Source organism: Pristiophorus japonicus, chromosome 22 (assembly GCF_044704955.1).
Source record: "Pristiophorus japonicus isolate sPriJap1 chromosome 22, sPriJap1.hap1, whole genome shotgun sequence".
Classification (NCBI taxonomy): Eukaryota; Metazoa; Chordata; class Chondrichthyes; family Pristiophoridae; genus Pristiophorus; species Pristiophorus japonicus.
Window position 1 is genome coordinate 33,169,585 of NC_091998.1, and position 13,496 is coordinate 33,183,080.

General features: G+C 46.5%; 1 protein-coding gene across 49 annotated transcripts in view; it reads right to left on the reverse strand.

Annotated features, from left to right (window-relative positions):
- Positions 1-412: 412 nt before the first annotated feature.
- LOC139234937 (sorbin and SH3 domain-containing protein 1) overlaps positions 413-13,496 on the reverse strand; it is a 259,206-nt gene continuing 246,122 nt past the window's right edge. For 28 of the 49 annotated variants that reach the window (XM_070865865.1, XM_070865858.1, XM_070865866.1 and 25 more), the window contains 5 exons: positions 12,206-12,307; positions 10,171-10,227; positions 9,473-9,663; positions 5,046-5,152; positions 413-1,983 (listed from right to left, as the gene is read on the reverse strand). In XM_070865865.1, the coding sequence (XP_070721966.1) occupies positions 1,916-1,983; positions 5,046-5,152; positions 9,473-9,663; positions 10,171-10,227; positions 12,206-12,307 (525 nt within the window). In that variant the 3' untranslated portion in view covers positions 413-1,915. The remainder of the gene's footprint in view (positions 1,984-5,045; positions 5,153-9,472; positions 9,664-10,170; positions 10,228-12,205; positions 12,308-13,496) is intronic. The other 21 variants (XM_070865908.1, XM_070865907.1, XM_070865904.1 and 18 more) reach the window with 7 other exon arrangements.

The window sequence follows — 13,496 nt, forward strand, 5'->3', positions numbered from 1 at the left end:
GAGCATAGAAGGTTAAGGGGAGATTTAACAGAGGTGTTCAAAATGATGAATGGTTTTGACAGAGTAAAGAAGGAGAAACGGTTTCCAGTGGCAGAAGGGCACAGATGTAAGAAATTGGCAAAAGAACCATAGCCAACATGAGGAAACATTTTTTTTAACGCAGCGAGTTGTTGTGATGCCTAAAAGTGCGGTGGGCACAGATTGAATAGTAACATTCAAAAGACAAATTGGATAAATACTTGAATGGAAAAAAATTATAGGGCTGTGGGGAAAGAGCTGGGGAGTGAGGCTAATTGGAAAGCTCTATTCAAAGAGACGGCACAGACACGACGGGCCAAATGGCCTCCTTCTGAGCTGTGTCATACCATGGGACTAAAAACAGAAACACACGCACACATGCTAAGGCACATCAGTGGCTTGAATAAAGTTTATTAAATATTGCATTTTGCAACCACAGCAGTAAATAGAGGCTCTTATCTTCATTATCATCAAATCAGGAAGCACTGCAATAAAGAAAATAGCTCAACAGAAGATGTGCAGCAATGCATGGTTATAAAGACCTGCAGCTCACAGAAAAGTGGTAAATAAAATGCATGAAAGTGTTTGATTACGTACAGTCAATGCACTGCAGTCTGCCAGTGATTTATATTGTAACTGAAGGGGAATTTCTGGATGTTAAACAAAAAGCAAAGTGATTTTGCAGTTGAATTTCCTGAATGTACGAGGAGGATGATAATTCCCCCGCGCGCAGCAATATTTTTTAAACACACAATTTGCATGTGCTGTGTGTTTCGGCGGCAAGCAATTCCCTCAGGTGTGTTGTATTGAGTTCTTCTTTCAGATAAATTGTAAAATTAAAGAGCTCTGATGAGTGTATTCCTGCTTTCAATCCGCCATTTAAATTCCTTCTATTAAATTATTATTTTCTGTACAGGATAAGTACATATTTTTTTGTACAAAATCAAATGTACATATTTACACAAAGCTTTACCCCAGCAATGGGTTGATTCCCTTTGGGTGCGGGGGGGGGAGGAGGTGTGCTTTTTTAATATATATAATATATATATATATCTTTATACTGCTTGTGAGGCTGAAAAATATTAAGTAGTGTTGTAGCTCTAAGTGACATAATCAACTGTTAACAAAAGTGTTAAAGAAACGCGGTCTAAAATAAGCATCAACCCCAAAAAATAGCTGCGGTACATTAGTTAAATGGGGCGACTTTTCCTCCTCTGGGGAACGAGGTGGAGGCATTTCTCTCGGTGTTAGGTTTATTTTTTTAATAAAGCAATTCAAAATAAACACAGTAGAAAGGGAGAGGTTACAGGTGATGCTCAGAGTACATGCACCACATCAGGCAGTAAACGGACACCAGTGGCGATAAACTCTTCTGCATCTTGATTTCCATTCCATTCTCATTTCTCAACAGAAGCCAGAGCTCAGCAGACAGGAGCCCCGTCTTCTAATCTCACACCATTTTCCCCCTCCCGTCACAAACTCAGCTGCCCAATTCTCCTCGTGTGTTCTCAGCCAGACCGCGAATCGTGAACTTGGCCAACAGCAGTTTTCCCGCTCTGTGGGCGTAAAGGAGAGCCAGGCTTTAACCCAAGACGGGCGTTTCTCTTCCCATTTCGACAGGCCAAGCCCTGGCCCACCGCTAGCCGAGCCAAGACGGCTGATGCGTTTCGCTGTACCGCAACCTCACACCCTAAGCTCACGTACCACTCACACTCTCTCTCGCTCAGTGCATTCCATATTTGCTTGGTGAAAGTAAAGACACTTATATTGTAAGCAGAATGTTTATGCCAGGTTACAGACTCTGATGTACTGTTCGGTCCTTGCAACAGCTCAGGGATCCTCCACCAATGTGGGCAGGGGCTGTTTATTCATCAAAAGTCCACTGCAATCCCCAGCTCTACAAATTCAGTGGCTTTACATAGTTGCCTGGAAAGGTTCCAAACTGTTTCGATCTTCTGGACGTTCCTGTTTTTAAAAAAAAACACGAATAAAAGGAATTCAATCAATTTGAATACGTTGGGCTTCACATGTCAGCTTGGCTCAGTGAGAAGGTTTGAGGCTCCACTCCAGGGACTTGATCACAAGATTCTGGGCAATACTTTAGTGCAGTACTTGAGGGATGCGGGGAGGATGTTTCCCCGGGCTGGGAAGCCGAGAACAAGGGGTCACAGTCTCAGGATACGGGGTAGGAAATTTGGGAGAGATGAGGAGAAATTTTTTCACAGAACCTGTGGAATTCTCTACCACAGAGGGCTGTGGAGGCCAAGTCACTGAATATATTTAAGAGGGAGATAGATAGATTTCTAGACAAAAGAGACATTAAGGAGTTTGGGGAAAAAGCAGGAATATGGTGTTGAGATAGAGGATCAGCCATGATCATATTGAATGGTGGTGCAGACTCGAAGGGCCGAATGGCCTACTACTGCTCCTATTTTCTATGTTTCTATGAATGTTGCACTGCCGTCTTTGAAATGAGATGCCTGCCCTCTCCTGGTGGATTTGAAAAATGTGGTTGTCACTGTGCAAGAAACACTGAAAGCTAGCATTCAGGTACAGCAAGCAATAAGGCAGGCAAATGGCATGCTATCCTTTTATTGCAAGAGGGTTGGAGTATAAGAGTAAGGAAGTCTTGCTACAATTGTACAGGGCCCTGGTGAGACCACACCTGGAGTACTGTGCACAGTTTTGGTCTGCTTATCTAAGGAAGGATATACTGGCCTTGGAGGTGGTACAACAGAGGTTCACAGATTGATTCCTGGGATGAGAGGGCGGTCTTATGATGCGAGATTGTGTAGAATGGACCTATATTCTCTGGAGTTTAGAAGAATGAGAGGTGATCTCATCAAAATATACAAGATTCTGAAGGGGATTGACAGGGTAGATGCCGAGAGGATATTTCCCCCTGGCTGGAGTGTCTAGAATTGGGGGGGGGGGGGGGGGGGGCAGTGTCTCAGGATAAGGAGTCGGTCACTTAAAACAGAGATGAGGAGGAATTTCTTCACTCAGAGGGTTGTGAATCTTTGGAATTCTCTGCCCCAGAGGGCTGTGGATGCTGAGTCTCTGAATATACTCAAGGCTGAGATCGACAGATTTTAAGGGTATCAAGGGATATGGAGATCGGGTGGGAAAGTGGAGTTGAGGTCGATGATCAACCATGATCTTATTGAATGGCGGAGCAGGCTCGAGGGGCCCTGTGAGGCCTACTCCTGCTCCTATTTCTTATGTTCTTATAAAAGACCGCACGGCACTGTGATATGAGCAGGAAGCTCTCCCATTGTCCTTCCTCAACCAGCAGCAGAAAGGGACAGGCTAACTGGTCAAAAAAATAGCTGCTATATGTTTGTTAAACAGGCCAACATTTTCTCCTCTGGGCAATGAGGTCAAGTCATTTCTACCTGTGTTAGGCACTTTTGGAGGAGTCTTTTGAATGACACATCAAACCGGGGCCCCCTTTGCCAGTTAAGGTGGATGTAAAGATCCCAAGGCACTCCTCAAAGAAGAGCAGTGGAGTTCTCCCAGTACCCTTGGCCAATACTCATTGCTCAACCACTATCACTAAAAACAAATGATCTGGGCATTCACCTCATTACTATTGGTGGGATCTTGCTCTTCACAATTTGGCTGTTGCATTGGCTTACGAAACAACAGTGACTGTACTTCTAAGCTCGGAGGAACAGGAGGCAGTCATTCAGCCCTCGGGCCTGTTTCACCATTCAATTAGATCCTGGTTGATCTGCACCTTAACTCCATTTGATACCGTTATCTAACAAAAACCTATTGATCTCCATCTTGAAAGCTCCAAATGTCCCAGCAACCACTGCCTTTTGAGGAAGAGAATTCCAGATTCCCACCATCCGTTGTGTACCCTGATCTCACTCCTGAACGGTCTGGCTCTAATTTTAAGATCATGTCCCCTTGTTCTAGATTCCCCCACCAGAGGAAATAGTTTCCCCGTATCTACCCCATCGAATCCTTTTTGAATTTTAAACACCTCGATCAGATCTCCCTTCAATCTTCTAAACTCAAGGGAATATAAGCCAAGTTTTTTGCCAATATGAGACTTTGGATGATGAGCTAACTTCAGCACAAAAGCAGTCTATACTCTGCTCAGTCTCTCCTCATAATGTCACGCTTTGTGCCCTGGTATCATTCTGGTGAAATCTATTGGCTTTTAAATGCTTTGGATCGTCCTGAGGATAGGAAAGGTCCTATATAAATACATGTTCTTTTGTTTTTAATGACACCTTTGCACTCCAGAGTGTATAATGTGTGGAATCAGAAATTTATTGCCTTTCCTCAGGTTTTTTTTCCAATAGGAAAGTAGTGTAGGTTAGTGACAGACTTGGCATCTGCGGGATTGCAATTAAACCATGGGGGAGTGGGATGAGCCAATATCCGGGCTTGCCATTGGTTCATTATATTATAGAAGGATTAATAGGGATGTGCAACTGATTACAAGGGAGCCATATAGACTAGGAAGGACCCAGGTTCAATGCTTGGTCCGTACTCAGTTAGCCAATCACAGGCTTTGGTCCATGCTCAGTTAGCCAATCACAGGCTTTGGTCCGTGCTCGGTTAGCCAATCACAGGCTTTGCTATTTGTTCGGTTAGCCAATCACAGGCTTTGGTCTATGCTCGGTTAGCCAATCACAGGCTTTGTGGCAGCAGGATGATACAATTAGCCGGAGTGTCCCAAGTCTTGGCAGGGGGCATCATATTCGTAATTGCTATCCATTACCAAAACAGTCTGGTTATTTATATTATTGTTGTTTGTGGGAGCTTGTGTGTAAATTGGCCACTGCATTTTCCTACATTACAACAGTAACTACATTTCAAAAGTATCTAATTGGCTGTGAAATGCTTTGGGATATTCAGACGATGTGAAAGGCGCTATATAAATACAAGTTCTTTCGTTCTTTACAATTTGCTATGGCGGGTCATCCCACAAAGAGAGGACAGCCCTGATATAATTCCAGCCCATTCTTTTATCCTACGTATAGTCTGTTCCAGTCAGATCCGATGCTTACCAACAAACCAGCCATCGTCACATTTTTCCATTACTTCCACGATATCCCCTTCTCTAAGCTCCAACTCATCTTCATTCTGTGGAACGTAGCTGTACAAGGCTTGGAAGCTGGAAGAAGAAAAATAATAATTCTAAAACAAAACTGTAAAAAAAATCCGTAAATTGGTGCAACCAACCACCTTTTTGCTAGTGAGACGTTGGATTATGAGATTAGTTCAGCACACAAACAGCCTATACTCCACTTGGTCTCTCTCTTGTATGTCTGGTCGCACCCAACTGATGCTGAAATGGTCGAGCGGCAGGTGTCCCTCTCCTGCGTGTTTTGGAACACACACACGCAGAAAGAACATTTGAAAAAAAAAGGCCATTGTATCCAACATCTTTTTTGATAGAATCAACCCTACCGACTCCAAACTACTCTACTACCTAGCTACTCTTATTGCACAAGTTGTTGTGCTTTCCTCCTGAATTCCCTTCTGTTATGTCTGTAACTGCACATGTGAATGACTCCACGAGGCAATGTGTTGTACTCAAACTGGAGTGACCTTGGTCCTTTATTTGTAACTCGAGTGAAGCACAAGCATGGTGGGCAGCCTTTTATACTGGGCCCTGCAAACCTATGCAGGTGACCCTCAGGTCTCCCACAGCAGTGCCCTGTGGTGGACAGCCTCTGCCACAGGGGCAGGAAACCAAGGTCTCCACCAGTTGCACCCTCTAGTGGTGCCAGCATAGTATATACACAGTGTAAACCTTATTGATAGTACATCAGGTAACAAGTCTCCATCTTATGCAACTATACAGTGACTACACAGAGAGTATATCTATAGTCTGCATATATAGCACCTTCTTCCTCTGACCTCTCTCAGTATTAAATTGTATTCCTGGCACTTGGGCACTTCACCAGAACCTTTTCTAATTAGGTCCCCTGGAGGACTCCATTTTTACAAAGAAAATAACTCCCCTCCCTTTCCTTAAAAACACTGCTCATAATTTAGATTCCTGATGCTCAGAATATGTGGCAAGACCACAGGCCTGGTCAAAATGACAAGAAAACATCCCAATAGAGAGAGAGAGAGAGAGAGCGAGCGCGAGCGCACGAGAGAGAGAGCGCACGAGAGAGAGAGCGCGCGAGAGAGAGAGAGCGCGCGAGAGAGAGAGAGCGCGCGCGAGAGAGAGAGAGCGCGCGAGAGAGAGAGAGCGCACGAGAGAGAGCGCACGAGAGAGCGCACGAGAGAGCGCACGAGAAAAAATAATAAAGGAGGAGAGAGAGAGAGAGAGAGAGAGAGAGAGAGAGAGAGAGAAAGAAAGAGAGAGGGGAGAAAGAAGAAAAAGAATGAATGAATGATCACAGAATTTTAAATGCTTTGCCCCTGACTCACCACAAAAGAGCAACTGGGATAAAGCTGTTCACAAGTTATGACATTGCCTCAAGTTTCTCACTGAACATAAGGGACCAATTTTAATTTCAGTCAATATAAAGCAGCTTTTGAAAGGATTATCTTTTTCCAAACTAAGTAAGTATTTGGCGAACATTCCGACATAATGAAATTGCATGACACAAAGGCAGCAAAAGTGACACATGGCTGTAGAGCTGCCCACCCTACACAGTAATATGGTGACACTTCAAGATTAATACTTTACAATCCACTTTACCACAGGCACTCGGTGAAGGTTGTGCACTTTGAACTGCCTGAAGAACTCTGGCCCATTTTACACAATATTACCTAGAATGTACAGCACTGAAACAGGCCATTGGGCCCAACAGGTCTATACCGGTGCTTATGGTCCATTCGAGCCTCCTCCGACCTTTCTTCATCTAACCCCATCAACATATCCTTCGATTCCCTTCTCCCTCATGTGCTTATCTCGGGTACCCTTAAATGCATCTATACTATTCGCCTCAACCACTCCATGTGGTAGCAAGTTCCACATTCTCACCACTCTCTGGGTAAAGAAGTTTCTCTTGAATTCCCGATTGGATTGATTAGTGACGATCTTACATTTATGGCCTCTAGTTCTGGTTTTGCTCGCAAGTGCAAGCATCTCTGTCTACCCTATCCAACCCTTTCATAATCTTAGACATTTATCAGGTTACCCCTCAGCCTTTTCTTTGCGAGAAAATGCATTGTTGTAACACAAGCAACATTTCAGCTCCCTCTCACAATGACTTTTCCTGAGCTAATTTTCCCATTGCCCCTGATTTCTACCTCCTGCTCCTCCCTTGAAGGTGCTGACTGCTGATTTGATGTAGTTCCATGGGCACAGGTTTCTCCTGATACCTTGTCCTGTGATCATTCTTCATGAGAGTTTTTTTTAAATTCAGTCATGGGATGTGGGAGTCACTGGCAAGGCCGGCATTTATTGCCCATTCCTTGTCGCCCTTGTGGTGGTGAGCCGCCTTCTTGAACTGCTGCAGTCCGTGTGGTGAAGGTACTCCCACAGCGCTGTTAGGGAGGGAGTTCCAGGATTCTGACCCAGCAACGATGAAGGAACTGCCGATATATTTCCAACTCCAGATGGTGTGTGACTTGGAGGGGAACGTGGAGATGGTGGTGTTCCCATGCGCCTGCTACCCTTGTCCTTCTAGGTGGTAGCAGTCCTGGTTTGGGAAGTGCTGCCGAAGAAGCCTTGGCAAGTTGCTGCAGTGCATCTTGTCGATGGTACACACTGCAGCCACGGTGCACCGGTGGTGGAGGGAGTGAATGTTGAAGGTGGTGGATGGGGTGCCAATCAAGTAGCTGCTTTGTCCTGGATGGTGTCGAGCTTCTTGAGTGTTGTTGGAGCTGCACTCATCCAGGCAAGTGGAGAGTATTCCATCACAGTCCTGACTTGTGCCTTGTAGATGGAAAGGCTTTGGGGAGTCAGGAGGTGAGACACTCACTGCAGAATACCCAGCCTCTGACCTGCTCTTGTTGCCACAGTATTTATGTGGCAGGTCCAGTTAGGTTTCCAATCAATGGTAATCCCCAGGATGTTGATGGTGGGGGATTCAACGATGGTAATGCCATTGAATTTAAGAACAGTGGTTAGACTCTCGCTTGTTGGATATAGTCATTGCCTGGCACTGGTGTGGCGTGAATGTTACTTGCCACTTATCAGCCCAAGCCTGAACGTTGTCCAGGTCTTGCTACATGCAGGCATTATCTAACCTTATGATGGAGGGAAGGTCATTGATGAAGCAGCTGAAAATGGTTGGGCCTAGGACACTGAGGAATTCCTGCAGCAATGTCCTGGGGCTGTGATGATTGTCCTCCAACCACCACAGCCATGTTCCTTTGTGCTAGGTATGACTCCATCCAGTGGGAGATTCTCCCGATTCCCACAGTCTTCTATTTTACTGGGGCGCCTTGATGCCACACTTGGTCAAATGCTGCCTTGATGTCAAGAACAGTTGATATAGTGAGCAGCCTGGCCTCATCCCACCCTATCTCTGTAACCTCTTGCAGTTCTACAACCCTCTGAAAACTGTGTTCCTCCAACTCTGGCCTCCGACACATCCCTCACGCTTTTCACTCTACCCCTGGTGGCTGTGCCTTCAGATGCCCTACCATCTGGAATTCCCTCCCTAAACCTCGATACTTTTCTCTCTCTCCTCCTTTAAGCCTCTTTTTATAACCTACCTTTTTGACCAAGCTTTTAGTCACCTCTTCCTAATATCGCCTTCATTGCAACTTAGCATGTTTTCCTACGGTAACAATGCTATAGAAATGGAAGTGATCAGCAGTAACTATTATACCATTAAGTCAAAACCTAATCCTCTGTCCACATCGCTTATTTTCCAGTGAAAAGATTCTGGATAATAATCATGAGTAAGAACATTGACTAAATTCTTTATTCCACCCTCCCAAGTTCAGAATTGCAAAAGCCAATTGCAGCAACTACCCAAGCCAAGATCTGCTCAGAGCAGAGATTTATCCTGGAACCTTATAGAAACATAGAAAATAGGAGCAGTAGTAGGCCATTCGGCCCTTCGAGTCAATATGATCATGGCTGATCCTCTATCTCAACACCATATTCCTGCTTTTTCCCCATACCCCTTGATGCCTTTTGTTTCTAGAAATCTATCCATCTCCCTCTTAAATATATTCAGTGACTGAGCCTCCACAGCCTTCTGTGGTAGAGAATTCCACAGGTTCACCACCCTCTGAGTGAAAACGTTTCTCCTCATCTCGGTCCTAAATTTCCTACCGCGTATCCTGAGACTGTGACCCATTGTTCTAGACTTCCCAGCCAGGGGAAACATCCTGCCCGCATCCAGTCTATCCAACCCAGTCAGAATTTTATATGTTGCAGTAAGATCCCCTCTCATTATGTTGTGCATACTACATCAGGCAGTGCCCCCATGGCCGTCGGCTGACCACCGATTGCGGAACGGTTTGGGGGTGTGGGAAAGAGTATAGATTGGAAGCTCAACGGGTGGATACTTACAGGGTGGTAGTAGTGTGTGTCCTCTCGTGGCTGGTCCCTCGCTGCTGGCCCTGGGGTTGCTGAGAAATGATGAAAGATTGTTTACTGTCATGGGGAGACACCATGTGCCGCGTTTGAAGCGGGTGAGAAAGGTTACTGCAGTAATGAACAGACTTTTCTGCAATGTTCATGATCTCATTGCAGACCGCCTCCTGTCAGTTGGGCCGTCCAGGAGCATCACGGGACAAGCGAACAGAGAGAGACACAGGAGAGGGATGGGAAGCATCGCGGGGTTCCAGCAAGTTACGGGGATTCGGAGATCCAGGAAATCGCAGTGGAGTGTAGAGTAGTCCAGAGGTAAGCATGGAAAAACAGGCAAGATATAGAAGAATCGCAGGTTTATTCAAGGATTAAAAAGTGTAGCTCAAAGAAGCAGCAGTTAGTGCTTACTATTAAGAATCATGCAGGTTATCAGTGAATTATTTTAAGCACTGAATTCCATGCACTTGTAAATAACTGGTCCAACAGAACACAAACCAACCAATCGGAGTCACTACTTGACCACTAACATCTACCATTTAAAACTCGTCACAGTGCTCCTTGAACCTAGTCTGTATATGCAGTTACCAGTGTTAGTCCAGCACAATGATTTCCAGGCTTGGATGTGCGAAGACCCTTGTTCGGGCCTGTGTGTGATGCAGATATGGATGGGTCCTTACCACATAGCTCTTTTCAGACTCTGTGAGATCTGGTCCTCGCAATGAATGATGGGAAGGCTGCGGTCATCAGGCAAATTATGGAGGGAGAAATTGCGGCATGTGTTATTGGCTTCAGACAGGCTTACAAACTAAAGGCTACCGGCATTGCATCGTAAAGTGATGAGACACCACAAGCTCGACAGGGAGGGAGGACGTGGGGGGTAGCACAGAGAGCGGGAAAGCTACACAAGCAACTACTGGCGCTCAACATGGCAGAGTCACGACAAACCAAAATCATAAATAAGGCGGAGCAAGCTACGAAATGGGATGAGGTTGAAGAGCATAGAAGCAAGAGACGGCAGATATGTGGAGAACTTAATTCCTCAGCGAAATATTTCGGACACTTTAGACATAAAACAATTTAAATATATATTTTACAGTCTTTTTATATTTAATATCGCTCAGTGCGCTGGTTATTTAAACTTTCACTCTCCGCCCTCAGACATCAGCCCACTGTTGAGGTATCGGGAGCACGAGCTGATCCAAGCCCCAGGAAAATGCTGATCTTCAACTGGGCACTGAAGGGGCCACACACGCCCGCTTACCGTGTCTTCCAACAGGTTCCCTCCTGCCCATGTGTTGGGCTGCAATACGTTCAAGTGTAACGGGGGCCACGCTGTCCCGCCAGTGTAACGGGGGCCACGCTGTCCCGCCAGTGTAGCGGGGGCCACGCTGTCCCGCCAGTGTAACGGGGGCCACGCTGTCCCGCCAGTGTAACGGGGGCCACGCTGTCCCGCCAGTGTAACGGGGGCCACGCTGTCCCGCCAGTGTAACGGGGGCCACGCTGTCCCGCCAGTGTAGCGGGGGCCACGCTGTCCCGCCAGTGTAACGGGGGCCACGCTGTCCCGCCAGTGTAACGGGGGCCACGCTGTCCCGCCAGTGTAACGGGGGCCACGCTGTCCCGCCAGTGTAACGGGGGCCACGCTGTCCCGCCAGTGTAACGGGGGCCACGCTGTCCCGCCAGTGTAACGGGGGCCACGCTGTCCCGCCAGTGTAACGGGGGCCACGCTGTCCCGCCAGTGCACTATTTTAAAGCAGAGCAGGCGAGTTCTCCCCAGTTCCCAGGCCAATATTTATCCTTCAATCAACATCATAAAAAACAGGTGATCTGCTCATTATCACATTGCTGCTGTGGGAGCTTGCTGTGCGCAAATTAGCTGCCGCATTTCCCACATTACAACAGTGACTGCACTCCAAAAGTACTTCATTGGCTGGAAAGCACTTTGGGACGTCCGGAGGTCATGAAAGGAGCGATATAAATGCAAGTTCTTTTTTTCTTCTTTCACGATGGACATGGCAGGAGAGGGTGTTTGGAGGAGGCGCAAGGGTCTGGGGTCATCAGAGCTCAGCACAATCCTATTGCAACTCACATCCACGTCCAGGGACTTGCTGCCACAGGTCACTGGATAGTGATCAGGATTTGAAACCTCCCTGGGCAAGGTACTGAGGCCAACTGTGGCGCTCCAATTAAGATTCACAAACTCATTTCCGGCCTAGATGTTTGAGTCTGGGGCCTTATGGCTCTGTGCAGCTCAGTTATTGGCTGAGAAATTATGCACTCAGCCAGCGAGGGAGGTACAAATGGAGATTCCGAGGGGGCTGGTGGGCAATGTTCCTACTAAGTTGAGTCGTCGCGTGGTCATCTGCAAGGTCTCCTGCAAGGTCTCACGCAGGCTGTTCACCAGCTTCTACATTGTAGGCACTGCACACGTGCATGGGCATTGAGGGAGATAGGCTCAGCCCATTCCTCTAGCCTCTTCCTTCCCCTTTCTTACATTCCATTACAACAGTGACTACACTTCAAAAGTACTTCATTGGTTGTAAAACGCTTTGGGACATCCTGAAGTTGTGAAAGGCGTTATAGAAATGGAAAGTCTTTCTTTCTTGAATCCACCAGATAATATTGACATCTCCTGCACCCCAGGTTCTCCCCCATTAAGTGCCTGTACCAAATAAAACTAAAGCAGCAATCAAACTGTGCGATTCTGTGACTTACCACAAGAGAGGCAGAATTCAGGGTATTAACTGGAGAATCAGAAAAGACAATCGGACTCCGGGCAAATCTTCCTCCGACCCCACTATCATTTCTCGAGTTAAGCTAATGTGTTTGAAAGGACACAAACTCATCTTAGTATTTCTTGAGAGATTGAGAGAGAAAGAGTGTGAAAGAGCGAGAGCGTGAGTGTGAAAGAGAAAGAGCGCGAGCAAGCGAGAAAGAGTGAGTGAGAGCATGAAAGAGAAAGAGCAAGAGTGAGAGCAAGAGTGAGAAAGAGAAAGAGCAACGAGAGAGCAAGAGTGTGAAAGAGCGCGAGCGTAAGTGTGTGAAAGAGAAAGGGTGAGAGCAAGAGTGTGAGTGAGCGTGTGAGAAAGAGAAAGAGCGACGAGAGAGAGCATGAGTGTGAAAGAGAGAGAGAGGGAGGGAGAGAGAGAGGTGAGTGACAACAGGAAAGAGATAGCAAGTGAGCAACCGGGAAGAGAAGCTGACAGACCAGGGGGGAAAAAAGAGAGAGATAGATAGATAGATATAGAGAGAAGAATGCCGGGAGATGGACTGGAGAATACAAGATAGAGAGAAAGTAAAAGTGAAACAGCATAAGCGAGCCAGTGAGTTGGAGGATAGTAGGAAGGATTGGGGAGGATAGTGAGCCCATGAGGCAGTGAGGATGTAAAGGAGAGTGTGCAAAAGAGAGAGTGCTAGAGAAGCCACAGAGCAAGGGCAGGAGTCAGAAATGCAGGAAGCAGAGTGAGAGGATGGGAGAGGGAATGAGGGAGGAGGAGTGTGTGAAACAGTGGGTAGGCAAGAGTGAGAACACGAGAATAATTGTATGTTTAGTTTGTAGGTCGCTACTTACCAATTTACAGAACAAAACCAAACACTCTTGTAAATCTGCAGTCATGCAATGTCAGGCTTTTGAGACAACAGGTTTAAGAGACCAGATACATTCCCACACGTCTCCAGAGAGGCAATGAGACCACACATTAGTTGGAGTGTAAAACAAAAACAGCCTTTTTGAAGGTGAAAGCCATCAAGTCATTCAAGTCGGAGGAGGGCCCGAGATTGCGGACTGCAACTAAAAGCTGCTCTCCCCGCAGACGCCAGTCAGTGACGGCTGCTGTTGTTTATTCATTGGCCACACCACAAAGTTCCGCTTCACAGCACCAGCACAGTCCACACAGCGCCACATGCACCTCCCTGGTAGGACCGACTGTTGAGGGGAGTGGGATTACCAACCCTCCAGGACTGTCCTGGAGTCTCCAGGAATTAAAGACTGATCTCTGAGACACTG